The sequence below is a fragment of the Pyrgilauda ruficollis genome, unplaced genomic scaffold (assembly GCF_017590135.1).
Source record: "Pyrgilauda ruficollis isolate IOZ18807 unplaced genomic scaffold, ASM1759013v1 scaffold23, whole genome shotgun sequence".
Classification (NCBI taxonomy): Eukaryota; Metazoa; Chordata; class Aves; order Passeriformes; family Passeridae; genus Pyrgilauda; species Pyrgilauda ruficollis.
Genome location: NW_024522539.1, coordinates 1,847,891 through 1,871,272, shown reverse-complemented (window position 1 = coordinate 1,871,272; position 23,382 = coordinate 1,847,891). Strand labels below are relative to the sequence as shown.

General features: G+C 48.1%; 1 protein-coding gene across 1 annotated transcript in view; it reads right to left on the bottom strand.

Annotated features, from left to right (window-relative positions):
• The window catches only part of IGDCC3 (immunoglobulin superfamily DCC subclass member 3), a 95,785-nt gene that overhangs the window by 3,499 nt on the left and 68,904 nt on the right, over positions 1–23,382 (bottom strand). The window contains exons 6-9 of the mRNA XM_041469093.1: positions 20,795–20,953; positions 13,326–13,491; positions 4,262–4,509; positions 3,548–3,712 (exon numbers count right to left, since the gene is read on the bottom strand). Of these exons, the coding sequence (XP_041325027.1) occupies positions 3,548–3,712; positions 4,262–4,509; positions 13,326–13,491; positions 20,795–20,953 (738 nt within the window). The remainder of the gene's footprint in view (positions 1–3,547; positions 3,713–4,261; positions 4,510–13,325; positions 13,492–20,794; positions 20,954–23,382) is intronic.

Here is a 23,382-nt window from a genome sequence, read left to right as displayed (position 1 = left end):
CCCACAGCAAAATCATCCAGCAGAACAGCTCTACTTCTCCAGCAGCCTCCAAGCTTTGAGGTAGAGCTATTTTTTCAATCCCACACGATTACAAGCTCAGCAGTTCCCACATACAAGGTTTGCTGGGCTTGCACTGGACCAAAGCTCTTTCTGGCTTGTTTGTCCCCAAAGGGTCTCTAAGGATGAGCTGTGCAAACCTGGCCTTTGGCACAGAGTTCAGCACAACCATTAGTGAGCGATGGGGAAAAGCAGATGAGATGTGGCCATGTCAGTCTAAGACTGATGAGAGCTAAAAAGGGCATTTCCTCAATTTAACAGTAAAACTGCACAGCACAGGCTTTTGCCTTTTCCCGGTTACTGAGAGCTCAAGCTTTCCCATGAGGAGATTTAGAGGAAGGATGGATGCCTCTCCAGCTGAGCAGGAGGGTCTGGGCAATCCTGTCTCTTCCCAAAGTGATGTCCTCCTTCAGGCTGCAGGGGCTTTGCTTGATGCCCTCTGAATAAGCCCATGGAGATGAACAAGTCCCTGCTGACTGCCACACATCTCCAAGTGGATTCAGGAGGAAAGACCCAGTGTTCTGGGCCACATAAATGAGATCTCATCCTGCTTGCATGCTGCCAATGTGAAAAAAAATGGGCTGAAGTATTCTTTCTTGATAGGATTTATTCTGATCTGCATTTCATTGCTGGGAAGGCTGAATTTAACAATTCCTGGGTGCAAAACACAGAGTAAATTCTATTTATATCAGAATAAATGTGCCATTCCTCCCAAGGCTGTGTATTTTTGCAATCCAATTAAATATTCCTTTTTTCTTATTCTCCCAATTCCCTCCAGGGCAAAAATCCCCGCTCTGAGAAGTTGGACCCTTGCTTAAAGCATCACTTTTCCAGCCACGGGTGAAAACACCACAGAGAGGGAAATTATCACATTATCCCATGGACAAAGAAACACTGATGTGGGCCATCCTGATTTGTGAAGAGTTGGCTTTATTTTATGGTTGCAGAGCCTTACATTTAATAAAAACCACAAGAGTATCTCTCCTTCAAAATATGGAATATAATGTATTTATTCAAACTTTGAGTATATATATAATACTGATTATAGGTATATGCACTCGCAGAATGCACGTGCTGTTTATACTGTGATTACACAAATAAGTGTATACAATGGAATATATCTGTCTGTGTGTAAATATACATACACACACCAGCAGATAGGTGCTTCACAGAAGTATATATTAGACATAATATGGAGCTAATATAAGTGATGCATCTCCCTCATGCTAAGGGCTGGGATACTTGTTTTCCTCTTCCGTGCTGTTTGGAATTTTCCCCAGGTCATTTCAACTTTCTTCTTGAAGGCGTCTTTAGCCGAAGATGACTAAAGGAACAGTCTTCATCCTAGAGAAATGTCAAAAAGTCCTGGAGAAAACCCTAAAAAGCATTAAAAGACAAGAACAAGGAGTGTGTGCTGCTTAATGAAGCAGAGAGCGTTTGAGATTTGAAATACCATGGCATTTGTGAAACGGCATAAAGGAGAACGACAGGGAGGAGGCAGAAGGGCCTTCCCAGAGAGAGAGGTTTATGGAGGAGGACAAAGTTCACTTGAGTCCCTTCTCTACAGCATCTTCCCTTCTACTTTCCATCCAAAATCAGCACTGGCACAAAGGAAGGGGCACCATGTCCCTAGAAAGCATCAGAGGCTTCAGCCAAGCGCCCTCTCAGCATATTGCCAGCCCTGAGAAGCTGATGGCCCCAAGCCAAAAGTAACCCTGTTCCTCTGTTTTCTGTAGAGTGTTTCATATTGCTCCAAACAATACCAGCACAACATGGTCACCCAGACCAGTCTCCAGCTGGCAGCATCTCTGCTGCCATGGCTCCACTGAGCTGTCCCTGGCTGCTGGATATGGCATCTTGGAAAATCCATCCTTTTCTGAAGCTGTTAGCACAGATCCAGGGGCTCCCCGAGCTCAGGGGGGACTCAGCTCCCTTTGCATGTTGGGAGGGCACAGGGTGAAACGGCTTGGCCATGAGAAGAGACAAATCTGCAGTGAAACCTGAATTTGCTGACAAAAGCCACTGGGCCCTGGCTCTCTGAGCTGCTCTCTCTTCTGTGAGCAGAAGGCAACAGGCACCCGAGTGAAGAAAACTGAACAAATGAAGCCAGAACTGGGGCTTTTAAATATCTTTTTACCTTCCTACAAGGTAAACACAGGCTGGGGTTGAGTGATCTCAACCAAGCCAGCTTGTCCATCCAGGACAGGGAGCTAATTCCTGAAGCTTGGTTACACAGGACAAGCCTTTTTAAAAGGATAGGAGGACAGAGATACCTTAAAACTTCAGAGAACCAGGAAATTTATGATCCCATTACCAGAGACCTAACTATTCCTGTCATGATTGAAGGCAATAATGACAAAAAGTCCTCTCTCACTTGACCTGGACTTGTGCAGAGTCACCAAGCTCTGTAGAGCATGGCTGGCTTGTAGCTCCTGGGGCTGAACTTTGAGCATCGGGTCAAGGAGTTTCAAGCTTTGTCTCAGCCCATCCATCTGCCTCTAAATTGTGAGGAAAAACAAACTCCAAGGGTGATTGATTCTCTGCAGAGTACCCAGGAAAATAAACTTGCAGAGCAACAACCCAGCAGGCGAGGATTTACTGGTGTTTTTGCTTAAATTCTGTAATAAATATCTGCAAGGGCTGAGAACAGAATGAGAACTGGATCCCCCACCTGGAAGTCAACACACTTCCATTTGATCCTAAATAACATCCTCACACCAAGGCCCTCTCTGCTGGAAATTCATAATTACTGAATGTTCATAAGAATGATTCCTAGGAAATTAGTCTCCATATCTGAGACAAGCCAAGACTCAGAAATAGATGAGTCTCTAGGAAAATATTCTTCCTGTTCTGACTGACATATCACACTGGGGCTGTGGTCTCTACCTGGTACCTGTGTGCAAGGGTGCTATATTAAAACACCCACTGTCTTACTGGGGAAGCTAACTGGTGGCCAACTCAGGGGGAAAAAAAAGGCCTTAGAGATCACCCTAACTTCCCACTGAAACAGAAAGCTGCTCCAGGGCATGGATTTGTAGGCCAGGATAGATCAGCTCTAGTGTGGTTTGCCCTGGATAGAGCAGAAATAACAAAATCTTTGAAAGTGTGGCACTTATCAAGTAAGAGCTGTGAGTACCAGAGCTGCTGGAAGATGATGAGATGCTGCTTGAGCAGGAAGTCTGCATTCAGCAAGGAGTTTAGGAACAGCCCAGAGCAGCTGCAATGCAGGAGGCCAGGCAGGTTTGCACTCACCCCCTGCTACAACATCAGCTGGGAGAGGCGATGCTGTGTTTAATCAGTCAACCCCCCTGCAAGGATACAAGTGACTTTTACACAATATCCCAGAGTAGGAGGAGCAGCAGGAACAAGGAGCAGCAGCACCACAGGCTACAGTGCCACAGCGCTGCGGGGCGGTGTCGGGGTGAGCGGCGCTGCTGCTACGCACAGCGGGCGTCGGCATCTGAGGGTCCCTGCGCAAAGCGCTCCTTACCTTCCCCCAGCGTGCTCACCACCGTGACTTCTGAGGCTTTGCTGGCACCCCGGGAGGTGTAAGCCTTTATATAAAAGCTGTAGCTGGTCGAGGGCTCCAGATCAGTCACTAGCTGCTGGAAGGTGCTCTTGCTAACAGCCTCCTGGTACTCCATCTCTACGGGATCTGAAATGCAAAGGGAGAGAGAACTGAGCGGTGTTAGGCTTTGCAAGAGGTAAAGAGAATAAACAGATGTTGCAAGCAGTAATTTTGGTCCGTGGGGTGGATATGTACCTGCTCACACACGTTTCTGCTTACATTTCAAGGCCATTGAAATTAGTAAGGTTGGGGCACGGCTTTGAGCAACCTGGTCTAGTGGAAGATGTTCCTGCCTGTGGCAGGGGTCGGAACTGGATGATCCTAACACCCCTTCCAACCCAAACCATTCTGTGATTTTCTGATTCTGTGATCTCTGCATGCTTTGCCAGAGAGCTACACGGGCAACAAGATTTGACTATGCAGCTTCATCCTCCCCACCCTTTTGATAACTACAATGGTATATTTAGTATTTGCAGGTATTTACAGCCTCATCTCTACCTTCAGAAACTGGGAGGTGAGGGAAAACACTGATGGCAGCATGGATCACTGCAGTGCAGACTGGTTTTCCCTAGTGGGCCGTGTTGCTGAATTACAGGAAGGCTGAGGGTGCTCTGGGCAGCGGGTGTAGCACCGTACCTGCAGCTTTCCGGATGTGCAGCACGTAGCCAATGATCTCCTTGGTGTTCTGCAGGGGCTTTTCCCAGGACACCTGGATGGTGGTTGCAGAGACAGTCTCTGCCCTCACGCTCTGAGGAGGGCTGGGCAGCCCATCAGCCCACAGCACGGTGAGGCGGGCGCTGGCCTGCGTGGAGCCCGCGCTGTTCTCGGCCAGGCACTGGTAGATGGCTTCATCCGCCTGGTTGATCCCATAGATGGAGAGAGTGCTGTGTGGGGACATGAGAGGGACAAGCATCACACTGACTGCCATGGTCCCCATGCTGGCTCCCATGGCAGGGCATCCCATGGTCTCTGTTTCCACAGAAAGCTTTCAGGAAGCTATGGGCTGGAGCTTTTGGGGAAGGGGAAGTCCAGGAAATGGATGTGTCATTCCCTGTGACTGGGCAGTTCATCTGTCTCGACCTGCAGATACTGTGGTTCAAGTATAGCCAGATGTAAACACAGAGTGGGACAGGGAGCAGCAGGATCTAAAGGTGTGGGTTCAGGAAGATCCCAGCCACACCACAGAGCCAGCTCTGTGGCAAGTGCATCCACACAGCCAAAACAGCTTTAACTGGCTTATCTCCAGTACACACCAGTGAGACCCATCCAGGCACCGCGCATGGTTGCTAAGCCAAGTCCAATCAAACACAGCCAGAAAGCCCTCTGGTGATGCTCTAATTGCATTATAGCACATTAGAGCTGTCTAAGGGTAACACTGGGATTAGCTGGTTTCTCCAGCAGGGTTATAGCCTCAGCTCCCACTTCTGCACTTCCAGAAACACCATCACCATGAGCCAAAAGCCAAAGCTTATGAGCAAGTCACAGCTTTTATCTGCAGAACCTCTGAGTGTATTTTTGATGCTTGTGCATCAAAGCTTGCTGCCTTCCAGGGAAACAACCAGGACAGTTCTTCCAGCCTGCTCTTGGGGGCTTCCACATGAGGTTTAGATGCTGTTTTCACCATCCAAGAAAGGGCAGGCACTGACTACCCTGGAAAACAAACCTAAAGCAGGGGGAAATGCCAGGCATGTACCAGCCTCCCAAATGAGCATATTCCTGAGCATGGTGCCCATCTCTGCACAGGGACAGCCAGAGTCTTTGTACATGTGGCCACATGATCTGGAGGCCCTTTCTGCACTGCAGGAGCCTCCAGCAATGGCTGTGGACAACTGGAGCAAGTTCAGGGCCAACTCAAAAGTTGCACCACGCAATATCTTTAAAACAACACCAGTGAATACTGACTCAGAAATAATTGTGTGCCACAGGAACTCTGTTTTGCCATTTGAATGTGCAAAGCAGCTATTCTTAGTAACATCTGCTCACAAACAGGGACCCATCAATGAAAGCTCCACTCCAAGCCAAGCCAGGAACAACATGATTCAGTATGTGAATCCATCACACACAAGGCCTCCTAAATAAATAAATAAATACCAAGTGTATCTCCCTTCTAAGGCATGGCATGGTCACTGTCACCACTGGGTACAGCTCTGAGCTGGAAAGGAAGATTTGACACTGGAGATGTTTTTTTTTACTCAGCTCTGAGGCAGCAGCTCAGGTTATGGTAAAATCTGCCTATAGTGCCTTTGGTCCTGGGAGGGTGTTCTCACACACAGGACATCCTTGGGAAAACTTCAGAAGCTCACATGAGCTTTTTCTTTCTTTTCTATAAGAAATGACCTAAACCTAATGAAATCCACACCCACTACTTGCTTCTAAGGAGAAACAAATTACTTTCTTCTCCTGCAGAAAATTCTAGGTGGACCTGGAACTTGAGTAAATCCCAAGCATCCCTGCTGATGCAGGGGGCACTTGAAGGCTTTTTGGGAATCATAATCAAAGCTGCCTTTTATGTAAATGAAAAACTGAACATTGGAAGTGGAAATGATAAATAACCTGCCACGGCCTGCCTGTATGTCAGAACAAATGCTTCTTCTAATTGCAGCAAAATATTGGTCTTCATATATTAAAATTTATTATTGCTGTTGATTTAACATTCCTATTTCTGCCTTGCAAATTATCGGGGGCCATGGTGAGTGAGCAAATGTTTAACAGTCATCTATTTATGTCCTGTGCCTTTGTTTCCTTGGAAACATTGTAAATGGAATATCAAATGTGATGGTTTCAGCTGATATGGTGATTTTCGAGAATCAGCCCTAAGCTCCTCTCATAGCCATGGGCTCAACGTATCTGATTAAATGGAAGGAGAAAGGCAGAGCTGGGAGAGGGCTCGGGGAGGAAGGACCCGATGTGTGGCTCAGCTGTGTCAACAAGGGCTGACTCCTGTGAGGACAGATGGCAGAAGGCAGAATTACACCATCCCAGAGCTGCACTCCCAGCCCTGCACAAAGCAGATGTGTGGAAGGAGCAGCAGCAATTCCTTCTGCCCTGTCAGTGCAGGGATTATTTCCATGTGGCTGCTGTGCATCTGGGCACCCAGAGCAGCCAGGCTGGGCTGCCACATGGGCAAAGAGCAGCCTTAAGCTTCCCAAGCACAAAGCAGATCTGGACCAAGGAGTATTTAGGCTCTGCCGCCTCCAGGTGCATTTACTTTCTCTGCCTAGAGATGTGGAGGGAGGAAGGAAGGAAGGGGGAAGGAAGGAAAGAAGGAAGAGGGGAGCTAGGCTGAAAAGCAGTGCAAGGAGCCTGATGGCAGTGCTGTGATTCTGGGGCCAAAGGCTTCTCTCTCCTGGGAGGATTTGGGGGTGAGCAAAGCTCCTCATGTAGGACACAGATGATGTGAAGGATGCCAGTGCTCCTGGAAGGATGGCACGAGGCCACTGGGACCTGGAGCTGTCTGTCATGCAGTCAAGTCAAAAGAAATAAATACAGCATTTTCTGGGAAGTTGGCATGGCACGTAGCTGGAAATTTGCTTCAGGCTTCAAAAGGTTCATTTTCATTGAAATTTCCTTGGCTGTGTTTGGATGTGCTGTGCAGTGAGAGCCTTGGCCATCCGTTACCTGGAGCCCACTCACCTAGAATGATATGCAGGTAACGGGACACTAAAACAGCTGGATTTTTGGCTAAAGAGAGCATGGAGAAGCTGGTGAACAGAATGCCCAGCATCTAAACAGCAGCTCCATGAGAATCACCTCCCAGCACGTGGAGGATGCAGTGCAGCAGGGCCAATGTTCAGTCCCAGGTTTTTCTGCTTTTTGTCTTTTTTTTTTTAAGAAAGCTCAAACAAAAGGAAGATCTGTAGTTGCCGTGTGAGAAGGCGCAGAGCGTCTCTATGCGTCAACCATCTGAAATATGCAGTGTCCTTTTATTTCTTCCCGTCAACACGAAAAAAATCTGTCACTTTGGGACATCTGCTGCTGGAAAACTTTCCCGTGAGTGCCAGACTGGCAGCGCCGCGAGCACGTCAGACGAGGCGAGATGCCAGAAGGCTTTCTGCTGGTCACCAGAGCCGCTCGGCGAGCCGAGGGCTCCGTCACATCCCTGCACAATGCCCTGACAGGCATTGATGGCAGTGGGGAGAGGAGCTGCTGCAGATTCACACCCGGCTGAGCTGAAACGAGAGGCCTCCGCTGCTCGAAAGCCGCAGTATTCCCAAGCTGTCTTTCCAGCTCATGGGCAATCAGGATGACTGATCTGGCTCGGGTCAGGGGTCCAGGCCGGTGACCGGAGATCGGCTTTCCAAAGGCTCCTCTGAAAAAGTCTGCGAACTGAAGGAAGCCTCTTCATCGATTCAGGAGCACAAAGAAGAGGGGCCCATCTGGGAGGGCATCAGCCTGTGCACGCACAGGCGCACAAAGGAGGGAGTGTGATGAAATTAATGCAGAGAGCAGGCTGTGGCTAGCAGGGACAGCATTCTGAGTGCCAGCAGATACAGAAAGCCACTAGTGCCACATTCAGATCCCCATCCGTGCTCTGGCTCTGTTTGTCATGGCCTGTGTTGTGCTGCACTGCACTGAATGATCTGTTCCTGGGCTGCTGGCCCGTGTCATGCTGGGAAGAAACCTTTGCCCCCCAGCTTTGCAGAAATGCCCTGTATTCTGAAGGTTACCTCATACAGGCTGAAATTAAGGTGCAAAGCTTGAAAAGTGACACTCAGCAACCCAAAGGGACACTGTATATCATTCCCAGCCCTCTATATGCATATTCTTACACATCCAGAAATTAAATATCATACAGAAGGTCCTAGGTGAAATTGGGTTGGTTGTGCTGAAAGACTAATTTCTGTTTTGCAGGTACTGCAGCTCACTTGCCAGAATCCCAGCCCAATCTTGTGATTTCAGACTGATCCAAGAGCAGCTTCTGGAAGCTTCTTGCTCGTCCCACTCAGTCTGCTTTTATGAGCCACAGAGTACAATCACAGACTTAACTGAATCCTGCCCCAGGAAGCAGAGAAGTCTTTACATTTTCAGGACCATGAGGGAGCAAAAAACATCTCAGGAAAAGCTACTGGAAGGGAGAGCAGAGCCTAGATTGGTAGGACTGCAAATGCAGATACCTGGGAGAGCTCTCTGCTGCTAAATGGAAAAGTCCCCCAAACTTTTCCCAAGCAAGCAGCACAGATACTGAAGAAGGAAAAGACCCAGCCTAATTTTGGGGAGACTAATTTTATGCTGCACCACTATGGGCTCAGTTCTGCCTCAAAGCCTCCTGTGTAAGGACCATTCTCAGCTGATGGATTTTTCTGTGTGCAACAGTTGGAACAAACACTTAAACTCCTGACTTGATGCACTTCAAGAGCAGCTCAGTGGAGCAGCACACAGAGAAATTACACAGGCAACTTGGTAGCAAAATAATCGCAGCCACATGAGAAGGAGAGACTGATGCCTGTTGCCATTGGCTGATCCAGGGCTGCTGCAGGTCCTTTTTGTGGGATATGGCTGTGTGATCCCAGCACAGGATCCCTGCTTGGTGCAGGGACCACGCTGATTCCCCACTGCTTAGAGGGCTTTGTGTGCTCGTGCAGCCATCCTCCTTGCAAGGGCCATTTCCATGTGTCTTCCAAAGTCAAACCCATAAATTATGCTTAAATCAGGAGCAGCGGGTTCACATCCCCATCTTCCACATACTTATTTGTCATGCTTCTGGGAACTGAAATATGATTTGCTACAGAGCACTCTTCCCTCAATCACACCATCTTCAAACTCACGGCATAAGGAACTGCAGACTTCACTGTCCTCCCTTATATGGTCCAAAACCGTACAAACTGAAGTGTTTGTAGGGAGTGTGCACCATGAAGGGATGTACAAACCCATCTGCACCTTTCCACACCCAGCCAATGTAGGGTTTACAGAAAAAAAAGTCACCTTTTGGATGACAGGCTCTGGTTTCCCTGGGTTTGGTACCAGAAGGGCTGTCAGGTCCCAGGTGCTGGGATGTTTGTGCTCGAAGGCCCCTCTCTGTTTCTGCACTGGGATTTAACGGCATGAGAAGTGCAAGAAGAGCAAAGTTGTCCTAATGTTTATTTATGAAGGAGTATTTCCCTTGATGAGCCTTGAACATTCATGGTCCTGGTAGTGAGACATTTCCAGAGCACTAAACCAAGTGCAAACCAGTGAGGAAGAATTTACAAAGGTCACCAAGCAGAGCGAATGCCACCTGAGCCCAAATTCTAACAAAGCCTTTTTCCGGTGGAACAAATTAAGTCCCTTAATTACAATTTGTAAATATAATCTTCTTGGAAAATCAATATTTAGAGAGCCTGCCTTCTCTGAAGATGTTGGCCTTTGTTCCTTGCTATTATGGCAATATAAACCCCATAGTAAGATACACTTCCAGGCTGAAAATTACCCCCCTGAATCCAATTGGGTCAAAGGAAGAAAAGCAATAAACCTTTTACAGTGGTAATTTGGGGGCTATTTCATGCTTCCTTGTAAATTTTGAAGTAATAACCTAGAAACATAATTTTACACAAGCCCATGTGTAAATGAATTTTACACAACCCCAAGTTGGCCAGTAACCACACCTTCCTTCTGCAGCAGTACTCCACTTCTGGGATGGGCTGGTGATGCTGGGTAGGAATTTTGCTAGAAATTTGCTTCATACCTCTCAGGCATTTGGATCATGATCTATCAGAATCACTCCAGGAGCAACATGGGCATCTCTGATCAGCACAGAGGGACAGACTCTGCCATTGCTAGACACAGGGATGGCTCCACCAAAGGCCAAAAGGCTCCATCAGCTTCTCCCTCTGGAATGGCTCAGCACAGCATCACCCTGACAGCAGCCGGCTGCATCCCCAGCCCAGGGGCTGCATGGCAAGGCAGCCCCATCGTCAGCTCCTTCAGTCATTTTTATTCACAGCTTTTAATGGAAAAGCCCACAATTCCCTATGCCTGAGCCTTCATGCATTTTTCATTAACAATTATCCGCTATCCCAGAACTGCTTTTGATTTTTTGCTAATCATCGATTGGCTATTTTGTTCCCACACAGCTGGCATTTTCAAAACATAACAACCACCTCTGGAGAGGGCACAGCAGAAGGCTGATCTTTAATGCTAATGTGCCCAGAAACCGTCAACACATCAGGTGATGGGAATTCACATCTGAGGGACCACAAGGGATGAGGTATTTATTGGATACAGCCCGTGAGGCTGATGTTACTGTGCTGAAAGCCAGGAAGTTGCTTAGCAGTGAATATCTGATGTTGTACCAGCAGTCACATCCAATCTCCAGTGAATCCAGTCCTGAAGCTGCATCCCAGCAATGAAGGGTTTTGGAGTTCCCTCACCTTGTAGGATATGCTCTCCTTGGATTTGCAGTTACTGCATATGAGTGACTGTGGGGTGAGGCAGATGCAAAAGAGCCCTTCACAACTTTGGGAAGAAACAGATCCATTGGCTGTGGGTTTGTGCTGCTGCCCACAGGGCCTCAAGCTTGCAGGAGTAGAGTAGTATCTCAAACACACTATCTTCTGCAGGTCTGAACCTTGCTTTTGCCTGTGTTAATTTACAAAAATGAAGTTGCTCCCAATGACACATTTTGCAATCAATTAGCACATGATATGGTTTGGGATGATTTACTGGGGTTTTTTTCCCAAAAATCCCTTAGGGGGCATTCAGACCTCTATGACAATATTAAGCAGAGTTTTAATCCAAATGAATTTTCTAGGAAACCATGTAATCTAATTAAAGAGCTCATACTGTAGTTTAGTAGCTTCATTGCTAGTATATTTGAGATCCATCTTTACACCGACAAATATTTTCCAAGCGCAACAGACTGATAAATCCAAGACATAACCCAAACTGATTCTGCCTGGAACTAAGCAGGTTACAGCACTCAGTCATGCCCATGAGAGTAAAACAAAGGGCAAACTTGAAAAAGCTCAGGTAAAAAAATCATCCATTGTTGTGTCTCCTCCATGTCTTGGAGCTCCCAGCCCTGCTGCACCAGTGAGGGCATTTTCCAGACCGAAAGCTTTGGAAACCACCAGGCATGGCCACTTGCCTGGAGCTGGAGGTTGGAGTCGACCAAGACTAGTGTGAAACGACCAAAGTTCAACACTGTTGAGTATGATGGCCTGAGGGCTCAGCTTTACAATCACATTACTGTAGCTTGAGAAGATGCCACGTGTCAGCTGAGCCCCAGGAATGGGCTGAGCTCCCTCAGCCTGTGCCAGATGCTGAAATCTGATCATTTAGCTTGCTGTGGAAAAGACTGATGCTGAATTGCATTAAATGATTCCCATAAGAAAATTATTACAGAGATGTTCACCAAGATGCAGTTCATGGGCATGGGTAGCACAGCTCCAGGCACAGGGACCTGGCCAGGAGACGTGACCATGACCAAAGACCTGACTCCTCAAGTGAAGAGGAATCATTTCACAGGGAAAACATCTGGGAGAGACACAGACCTGGATTCAGTGTCAGTTTTGCCATGGATTTAATGAGACTTGAGACTTGACCACTTTTGACTTCACTTCCTCATCACCAAAAAGGGATGCACTAAGTTCCCTCCTACCCTTTCTGCTCTGCTCATACCATAAAGAGCAGACATGCCTCAGAAAGCCACACCATGAACTAGAAGACTACACACCTGAACTGAGTGTCATCTGTGTGTGCACATACAAAGTTTTCTGAAGCTCTAAAAACTTCCAGTTTGGAGAAAACCTCTACTGATTGAGATGATTTTACTACCACTCACACCTGATCCTTCTTGTATCACACCTTATCCTTCCATCCCTCATATAACAAAGCTTTAAAACCCTTCAAATGAGAAAACAAAAAAACCACATTATATAGGCACTCAGAAAAATAAACACACTCTTGTCCCCTGAGGAACAAGCTATGGTGCCTGCACAGCAATTCCCAACTGTCTAAACTGAAGGTCCAGACCCTCCAGCAAGGCTGGGTAGTTGCTTTCCTGAGACACATTTGTTAATAGAGAGAGCAGCTCTATGACACCAGAGAGTACAAACCTCTACCAATACATCAGGTTTACAACACAGATGCTATTATTTTGTAGTATATTTTTTCATGCTATTACCATAGAAACTACATTGTTGACTGGTAATTTTCACACTAAATGCATCATTTCCTCAGTACAAACATCCTCATCCCCTCCCAGGAAAATGCAGTTATTTAGTACTCAGAGAACACACTCTTCCCTGGTGCGATAAAAGGCTAAAGTTTAGTGAAAGTCAGGCTCCAAACAAACATTATTTCTAATGTATTTGCATTTTCACACCCAGGCAAGTCAATGTTCAGGTGTTAAAGCACAGTTCCTCCACTGAGGACTCTATGTGGTCCCTGCCAGCTCCAGGTACAACATTTAGCCCTTCCAGAAATACCCAGATGATGATCAGGAAAAAAAGAGAAACTTTTCCTGGGTTCCTGCATCAACAGTCAAAGTCTAATGCTGATGTCCTGGCACAAAAAATCATGGAGCACCAAACTGTAAGACTATAAGGTGCAGCCAGCAGGACTGGAGCAGTGTTTTAGTTTACCAAAGCCCAAGCTGGATCCCCAGATCTGCTTCAGAACACTGCCACCTTCCCATCAGCTCTTTGCTATGCAGAAAGCAATCCAGCATCTCTCCCACTCCCACTTCCACAGCAGTGCCAGAGCCCAGTGCAGCAGGACCTACCTGTTGTTATTCTTCAGCTTGATGTGGTCGCTGGTCTCCAGGATCTGCCCGTTCCTCAGCCATGTGATCTGGGGAGGGGGCTCCCCTTGGGCCACGCATGTGAAGATTGCAGTAGTCCCCACGGGTCTGGAAATGGACTGGGGATGCTGGACAAACTCTGCTGGGGCTGAGAGGAGGAAGGAGAAAGAGGGTGAGAAAAGTCCTGACGATCCCACTTTATCCTGGTACAAAAAACCATCTTGTCAATAAACGCTGTCTGCCCGGGAATATGGAATACTTGTTCAACCCACAGCACAGGCAGCAGGTCACTCTGGTTTGGGTGGTGTGTCTGTAAACAATGCAAAGCTGCCTTTTGGTTGCCCACCCTGGCAGTCATGGCTTCACAGGAGCTGCCCGAAGGCCAGATCAGAAGTGATGAAAGCTGAGATGAGCCCTGCAGGGTTCAGGCAAACAGGACCAAGGTTTAAGCTCCTTCTCCTCTCCCTGGTCTCCCATGGAAAGCAACCCCAGTGCTGCAGCTGGGCAGATGTGCTGCTTCCTCAACAGCAGAGCTCGACCAACACCCTGGCTGTGTCCAAAGGACCTGAATGGCATTAGCAAACTGCTGAAATGGAAAGAAATGTATGGATATCATACAGCAATCTGGCAGGGTGTTCTCTCCACAGTAAATATCAGGTTTACTGCCAATTTTTCCTGTCAGCAGAAGATTAGGGAACCTTTTTTACTCCAGATCTTCAGCTTGGGACTTCTGGGGTCCTGCCAAGCCTTGCAGAAGACTACACCATGCCTGCAACTGCTGATCACCTTGTCACCAAATGTTTTCACCTTTGGCAGTAACATTTTTAAACAGAAAGTGATCTCTTCCTTCCAGCAGCTCAAATTAGATTTAAAATAATTTATCAGAATAAACCAGCGTTTCAGCCTACAGAAAGCAGGGCCTGACAGACACTGCCAAATAGGTGAGATTATTCAAGCAGTTCTGCTTCAAAGGGCAAAGTGATAAATATACTGCATGTTGCTACTGAAACCTAAAATCAGGTGGAACGGGCAGCAGGCACAATGAAGACAAACAGATAAGAGGCACAGCCCCATAATAAATTTACTGACTAACATCACGTAACGGATGGCTGACATTAAATTTTTTTGACAAAAGAAAGATTATCGAGGGAGACACGTTCAGAGCCACTCACTGGCATTTTCTAAGGGTTGGTGGCTGTGCCACAAGCAGAGATGTAGGGATTGGAGAAGGGAGCAAACTCGTCTAGCAAAATATACTGAGGAGTGGCCAGGCTGCAGGTGGGAATGCAAGAATTGAGCATGGCCAAAACATCCCTTGGGATTTCCTGCAGCATTTTGAGGGGGATAAAGGTCTTTCTCAGCTGTGTGCCAGTAAGGGGAGAGCATGGCTACAGCTGTAACACGGCCAAACTGCAGGGACAGGTGCTTGTGTGAGGGTAAAAGTCCAGTTGTGCAGATTCCTCCAAGCAGGAAGACAGAGGAATTCATCACATAGCCTCTCTCCCCTTGAAGGAGCCTCCTCCTTCATTTTTAATAATCAGAGGGAAGTGGAGCATGGCAGGTCTGACTTAGGTTACTGGTACAGCCAGCAGAGTTTATTGTCAGGCCACTGCTGTCAGCGCTCGGCTCCACTGATGAACCTGATCCCAGCAACCCAATGGACACGTACCTCCAGAACCTCCTGCTAAACTTCCCCATGTGCCAATCAATCTCTTGCCCTTTTGCTTCCCTTCTGTGTTTTTGCTCCACTTAAAGATTAAAACAAAACTCAGGATGGGTTCAATAAAAGTTGGAAGCAAAGATAAACAGGGGGAAAACCCCTCATCCCTGCCATGAATGGCCCCTTTGTGGTGTACAGTGAGAGCATTAGAGACTTGATTTTCCTCAGCCTCCCGCCCCCCGCTTTGTGCTGGCGCAGTTTTGCAGGAGCAATTATTTTGCAAGTGGCTGTGCACCTCCCTGCTTTCATCTGGGCTCCCGAGCTGCACCCGCAGCACTCGCAGGTGCAAACCCACGATGCCAAGGAAGGGCACAGCCACCTTCCAGCTCCTCACTGCAGCTTCATTAAAGATCCTCTTGGCTCTTTGCCTCTGCCTCCCCCTCGCTTCATCAAGTCTCAAACCCACCGTTTGTTCAGCAGAAACAAAGTTGAAATATGGAAAGAAGCATCCGGCATAGCCCTTCTGGAACCGCCGGCTCTCCTTATCCTCCCTTATTAGCCCGTGTCAAGAGGCGGTAATTGGAGCGGGGTCGCGTGTGACTCGGGGTAACGAACGTGCAGCTGCGGCCGCTGGCTCGGCGCCAGTCACACTGCTCGGTGCCACGGCCCGCGGGTTCCTCGGGTCCCTGCTCCCCTCTGCCATCCCTCCTCTTTGCAGCCTTGCTAAACACAACCCCAGCCCCTGCTTAACTTGTTTAAACTCTCAGGGGAGCAGGATCCCACCTCTGCTGTGCCGAGCTGTTCCCTGTTCCATGACATCCCTCACTGCAAGACACAGATTGCCCTTCCACTGTTCCTGCTCTTCCTGGCTTTCCCCAGACATTGCTCTGTCCTGTTGAGGTTTCAACAGTGTGAAGTTGTAGTACCAAAACGGCCCAGGTCAAAACAGAAACCCATGGAGTCAGAGGACATGGTCTGGGAACAGATGGAGTTTAAAGGACATGGATTGAGTGGGTGGCCCTCTGCTACCTGGACCAGGATGCACCCAACCTGTGTTCATAGCCAGTGCCCTGAGGAAGGTGCCCTCAGGCAACTGCTGGTGTGTGGTATCAGGGGAAATGGCTCCTTTCCTGGGCAGAAAATAATCTCCTCTCCTCTCCCAGGTCCTCCCCCTGCCCTTCCAAATGATTTTGACAGGATCCAGGAGTTTGCGTGGGTTAGTGGGGAAGGAGCAGAAGCCAACCCTGCTGGCTGCCAGCCTTGTCTTCAGCCAAGCCCTGCCCACTGCCAGCCCTTCACCCTCCTCATCACTCATAATTAGCAGAGCATCTTGTCAGGGCCCATCCCAGGGCCCATCCCACCCTGCATGGAGGCGCATGGCCTGAACACCTCTGCCCCTTCCACACTACGTGCCAAAAGCCATCGCAGGCAGCCGGAGCAAGTGCTTCTCAGTCCTCCATTAAGATTTAATAAAGATACTAATAGAGACCACTGTTAAGAGCAGAGGATTCAAACATGGCAAGGAGTGGGCAGGATCCAGCCCTGGCTTGTGAAGTATGAAGAAACCAGAGCGTTGGTTATTCAGAACTTAATGGGAGGGAGGGGATCATGCAGTTTTAATGAATATTTAAAGGCATGACATTGGTATCAAAAAGCAATAACACTTAATATCCCCCCAGAATCGTTAACAAAGTAATTCAATGGCTTTTACTGTGCTCAGCAAACTGTGATAGCATGGAGATGCACTGCAACAGCAGCTTCTAACAGGAGACCCCAGTGGGCTCCATCTCTTTCGGGACATGTCAGCAGGGACCAGCAACCAGTGTCAGGGAGCTTTGCTGTCCTTGCTGTGAGGTTGGGGTGTGATGCTTATGGCAGCACCTGATGGCTCACAGAAGGTCCCAAGGATCACTGAGAAGATCCTAAGGTTAAGGGAGCACTGACAGCCAATGCTCTGGTGCCAGACCAATCCATGCCTCTTGCATCTCAGTATGAAGTGTCGTTAATTTTCAAGTGGATAGAGTGGCAGGGTTGGAGAGGGGAGGCTGGGGTGAAGAGAAGGAGGAATAACATGGAAACAACAAAACCTCATAAATTAGGCTACTGGCACCCACAATAAGGATATAAAGGAGAAGTCAGGTCAATGAGGAAGTCACTCAAGCACAGCAAATGGTGACAGGAGATTTAAGACAACTGCTGCTCACTCGGCTTCTCTCTCTTCACTATAGAGGATACTCAGATGTTTACTTGAGCAACTTACAGTAGCAGTGATGGGACTGGAAGGGCCAAAGATGGAAACTGTGCCCATGTCCCCTGGAAAACAGGCAGAGAACACTCAAGGGGACTGTCATGGAGCCTGCCTTTCAGCCCTCATGAGATTTTTGTCCCAGCAAGGTGCAGGCTGGAGCTCCACAGCAGCAGGGTATGTTCCCATGGCACCCACAAGTGTGGTCCTGGAAGAATGGTCCTCAGGGATCAGACACCCCAGCTCACTCCAGCATCCTGACAGACAAGATTTGAGTGCCCATCTGTCCCTGCATGGTGGCTTTTCTTGAGAAGGAAAATGTGGACAAGAAGGGGACACTGACTCACACAGCATATATTGAAGCTGATTTGCAGAATGAATTCAGGGCTAAACTCAAGGACAAATCAAGTACCACAGAGCCAAGCCTAAACCACAGCAACTGCAATACATCTGCTTCTGAATTCCAGCCCCGGCCAAGGCTTGTGATGCCAGCGAGCAAGAACGATGGAAGAAACATCAGGAAGCGCAGCGGTGGCCGGATCTGCTGGACCAAGGAGTGCTGCCCAGTCCTGCCAACAGCAAGCAAGGCAAACAAGGCAGGCATTGTCAGCAGAGCCTTCAAACCCATGTCCTTAAGATGGGCCCTCATTTATGAGATGGGATCTCATTTTTCTGCATAGCTTTCAGGAGGAAATGAAGCGTGGAGTGGAGAACACTGGTGACCATCTGGCCATTCACAGCCCATCAGTTTGTTATGACACCAAACACATAATAAAGCACAAAAGATTGCACAGGAGGCAGAGGGAAAGTGCTTTGATATATTTTTTCCCTTGCCACTGAAGCCTGCTCTTCCCTCGCCTCACACACACGCACACCCTCGGTTTCAGTCGGCGCCGCATTCGGCCCTTCGACAACTCCCCCCGTGAGACTTTCATTCGAAGCTCAGCACAAAGCAATATTCAAATGGCTGCGCTGGGATCTGAAGGGAAAATGGAAACTTTCTTGTGTGAGAACCTTACAAAAGAGATCAAAGGAGCCTAAATGGCCAAGGGAGGGCAGGGAGGGAAGGAGTGGGGGATTGACGCCTTCTCCTCTGGAGGGAGGAGGAATTCCCAGGAAGATAATAAGATGGTGTTAGATTATCTGAAGGAAAACCTGCAATGGAAAGGACATTACTGCTGGAGGAAGAGCAGAGCCCTGTGTTGGGACACCTCTGCCCACGCAGCTGCTGGATGGGACAAGGACCACTGCTGGCAGCAGGAGAGAGGACGTGGTCTCAGTTCCAGCCTCCCGCTAACTCCTTGCCTTACAACAGGAAACATCGCCCTTTCTCCTCCAGTTTCCCACCTATAAAACGTCCTGCCTTCAAAAGACTGGGGCAAGTTAATTTGTGCCTCCCGGCACTTCAAGGGCCCCTGCATAAAGGCAGCAAGTACCTGGCCTGGTGTGCTTTGAGGATGCCGTATTGTCCTAGCCCTGTGCTAACTTCCTCTCCAACCAGGCTTTTGATAGCCAGCTCTTTGCTTTTCTTCTCTTTACGGATGTAATTTGCATCGCTGACATCTTGACAAAGATAAAACCCACAGCCTCCCATGTCAGTCATTATCACTGTTTTCTTTCCAGATGAACCTGAACAGCAATCATTTGTACCTCTCAGCTGGAAAATTCAGGCAAAATGAGATGCAGAGGCAGGAAAAACTGCTTCCAGAGGGAGTGTGAGCAAACCTGGGATGAGCTCAGCTGCCTGGCCAGGGTCTGCCCCTACTCTGCTTGGGGAACATTCCCCTAAAAAACATGAAGCATTTTAAGGATGGGCAAAACAGGTTGGGGTCCTGGACACTGCAGGTCCTGTCTAAGGGTTACTCCAAGGACACACTGGCCACACTTTTCCACACTGCCAGCTTCTCTGCTGATGCTGAATGCAGGGGCATCCTGCTTCCACAGAAAGATGGCTCCAATGGCCCTGTGAGTGACATTTTAGGGACAAATGCTCATCTTGGCTTGCCAGGAGAAAATTCACAGTAACTGTACATCAGCTGAACTTCAGCACTAGACCAGTTGTTCAAGAGCTGATGTTCAAATCTCCAAAAAGACTAAAAACTGCTAGCTGTAGCAATGAGAAGTTCTGCTACCTTTCACCCTCTCATTCAGTTGCTAACAGGACAAATTAACCATATTCAATAGCTGAATTTTTAAAACTTCATGGATTTTCCAAGTAATTTGTTTTGGGTCTGCCTCCCTGCCTTCTGGACATCAGCTTGGCATGTGGGCTTATGAGACCTCTCCTACATGCAGAGCTGTCCTGCAGCAGCTCTAAAGAGTTTGTATCAGTACAGAGAGGTTGCTCTTAATGCTGGGGTTGATGTTTCTTAATAAGGGGATTCACAGCTGTGCCAGCTGGGAGGTCCTCTTATTGCACTGCTCACCCAGAAATCCAAGAGCAATAGAAACAGAGAGTTTTCACCTTGTCTCCTTGTCTGATCAGCACCTGGGGCTCAGGAGGCACGGGCAGCCCTTTCTACACCCTTCCTACCTTGCTCCTCCACGGCCGGCAGGATCACCGCCTGCGACTCCTGCGATCTGTCGGGTGACATCAGGGCTGGAGCAGGGTGAGTGTCGGGGCTGGAGCAGGGCACTTTCCCCATCAGCAGCAGAAAGGTTCAATTAGCAGCTCCGGCAGGAGGTGTGTAATTTTAGATTCAGGATATCATCAGTCAATAGTTAATGAGTGAACTGATGAGAGCGTGAGATGCTTTAAGTGGACTAGCTTGAAGAGGAGGTGAGTGCCTGTAATCAGGGGTGGATTGCTGCCATTCAGAGCACGCTGCCAGCTGGGTTTGCCTTCTCAAATGCTTGCCTGGCTCCCCTCACCATGGAGACTGGTTGCAGGAGCATGTGGAAGGGATTTGTGTGCTTTCCCTAGTATTGATCTCTGCTTTGGGCTGAACTGCCCTTTACAAGTAGCATTTCAGGACAGTTGCTGCAGGAAGAGGAGCAACCTGTATCCCATGGGCACAGCCCCCAAAGGGTGCTTCACTAGGTCCTGGCAACTGGCTCAGACATAGTGTCAACTGCTACATGAAACAGGATCACAGACTTTTTGGAAATGGTTTTAGACTTACTGGTGCCATTTCAGTTGGAAAGCAATACTCTGTGAGTGGTATCCACTGCTGCATATCACTGCAGGAGTCATATCTATCATTCAGAGGTGTCCAGTATGAGAACAGTGACCATGTCCTTCTATCACTAAGGTCCATGAGACAAATTTGATTATTTCAGGCTTTCTGCTGAGATACACAAGTATGGTAACAAGTAACAGCCAGAGTCTGCTAAGACAAATGCCTGTGATGGGGTGAGAAATCACTGTAGCCCATACAGCTGATGCCTCAGCTGAACCACACCTGGTTGCGACTCACCTGCGTGGGACACAGACACACCCCCACTTGGGAAACCACATGTCTAGAAAAGAAGTGCTTTGCCTGGTACCACCAGAGAAGTGAAGTCAGCACCTGTCCAACCCAAGCCCTCGGGGTGCCAGGGGCTCACCTTGCACGACGAGGCTGCCCTGCGCGGTGCGGCGCACCCGCGTGCCGGGTTTGTTGGCGGCGCACACGTAGATGCCGGAGTGCTGCACTGTGAGGTCCGAGATCATGAGGTTTCCTGTGCCCAGCACCTGGATCCCCTCCACGCCAATCGGGCGGCCGTCTGAAAGAAGGGAAGAAGGACAAGAGTCACATGCTGGACCTGAGGGCAAGGTTCTCCAAGGCACAGCCCTCAGTGAGATCCAATCTAAGTACTTATGGAGTGGTGCCATGTTCTGCTACTGCCATCTGCCAAGTAAAGTCAAGGGGATTTAGCTGATGCTCTTATTAGAACTGCCTTCCGCAGAAACCAGATCCTTATTTACATGTTTGCCCAAAATCACTCTTTGTTGCTGCTTAAAAACCCAAAGTACCACCACAGGAAAAGTGAAAGCTTTCAACCGTGTGTTCAGATTAAGATGAAGCACCCAGAACACAGTTCAATAGAGTGCTTAAACCAAGCTAAATCATCTCAGCTTCTCTGAGCCATTGCCTGGCTTCTTGCATTACAATGAGCAGGGATCCACTCAGCTCAATAGCCTATTTCCAACAGAGAGACTTCAGGAAGAAGTCCAGCTAGCCTACTCCAGTGCTTCCCTCATGCACTTTCCCAGCCACCAGCAATTTATGACCTGTAGATTACCTCACCCAGAAGTTACACCACTTTACCTGATAACCTTTGATGGATTTTTGTGGCTTCTGAAAATAAGAAAACCCTGGATTTTTGATTCCTTAGCCCTTGAACACACACTAGCTCAGGGCTGAGGAGCTGGTCTCTCAGCTGGTGGTTAGATTTCATTCACTCTGGCTTGGAAGGGCAACTGAAAAGGGCTGCCCCCACCCCAAGTGCTGGATATGAGGCATGTGAAATAGTTCAGTATCAGGGAATTCACTTTTATCCTGTTTTCTCTGGAAAATTCCCAGTCAGCTCTAATTACAATGTGTTTCATTAGTATCAGGCTATTGCTTTCTATTGTTTCATTGATTTGTGTTTTAAGACACTGTCTGACAAAGGCAGCTCTAAATCAGGCCTAGCACATGTCAGGGTGTCTGAGCAGAGGGGAAAGGCAGGGGAGTTTTACTGGAGGAGCAGTTAAAGGGAGCACCCTTTCATCAGACAGGAATCAGGAATTCAGTTATCCCAGGTTTGCTCATGGAAGAGTTTAAAGAACCTACAGAAATCAGAGAAGCAAGAACCAGTCCTGGTGATGTCCCCACCTGACCTCCCCATGAGATTTCCATACTCATGTGCTCCACTACAATGGAAGAGTCTGGTCTTGTGCTCCAAAGTGTGCCACAATCTTGCCATGAGCTTCAACTCCAACACAGACAGCATGCAGGGCTAGGTAAAAGTCACCCTGCAATCACATGCTTTAGATTTAATATCATGCTTTGCATAATAAAAAATATTAGAGAATTTGGGTCATTCATAACCAAGAGGTTCTGGAACAGATTGGGAAAACTCCATGGACTGCAGATGGAACTCTGCTTACCTGTGGAGCTCCATGGGCTGCAGAGGCACAGCTGCCCCACCACGGGCTGCACTCCAGCCTGCAGGGGAATCTCTGCTTTGGTGCTGGGAGCAGCTCCTGGCCCTCCTTCTGCACTGACCTTGGGGTCTGCAGAGCTGTTCCTCTCACGTTCTCACTCCTTTCTCCAGCTGCAATTTGCTCTTGTGCAATAACTTTTTTCCCTTCTTAAATTTGTTATCTCAGAGGTGCTATCACCACTGCTGATGGGCTTGGCCATGGGCAGTGGTGAGCCCATCTTGAAGCTGGCTGGAATTGGCTCCATTGGATATGAGGAAGCTCCCAGCAACTCCTCACTAAATCCATCCCTATAGCTCCCATACAATCAAAACCTTGTCATGCAAACCCAATACAACCACAGGAGTGAGATATCCCATTTCAGATTCCAGGCAGGATCCTGCTAGGAAACATGGGCTGAGAGCTACAAAGGCACTTTCCAAACCCATCTCCTGCCATGCTCTGCATATTATTGTTTTTCAGGAAATTTTGAAGCTTAAAGGTATCATTGCTTCATTAGACAGGAAATGCCAGACTTCTTAATTATTTGCATTGCAAAGAAAAATGCTTGGATCTTTTAGAGAGAGAAAAACAATGTCATTAAAGGAACACACTGGTGGCCAAGCCACTGCTGCAGTAAATGGCTCAGTCATAAAAAGGACAGTAAAACATGACCTGTCCTACATTTAATGAGCAATAACAAAGAACCATTCCTTCCAAACAGCATTTGAACTGAAGTGTAAAGAGGTCTGAATTAAATCCAAATTGAACTTGATTTCATCTTTTAAATTAGACCTTTTGGAAGTCTGTATTTACAATAGGTGTAAAAATCAAATCTCTCTCTTGGGGGAGGGTTGGGACCCGTGAAAGATGCAAAGTGGTCATACCTGGATCCTTCATCACATCACTGCCTTGAGAAATACCACGGAAATGTGACTTGAATGTCAGCAGTTTTACTGTATTATTTATAATGTGCTCCATCATTTTAGTATGCAAAGACTCAGCCTGCAGCAGGTGCTCCCCCCTA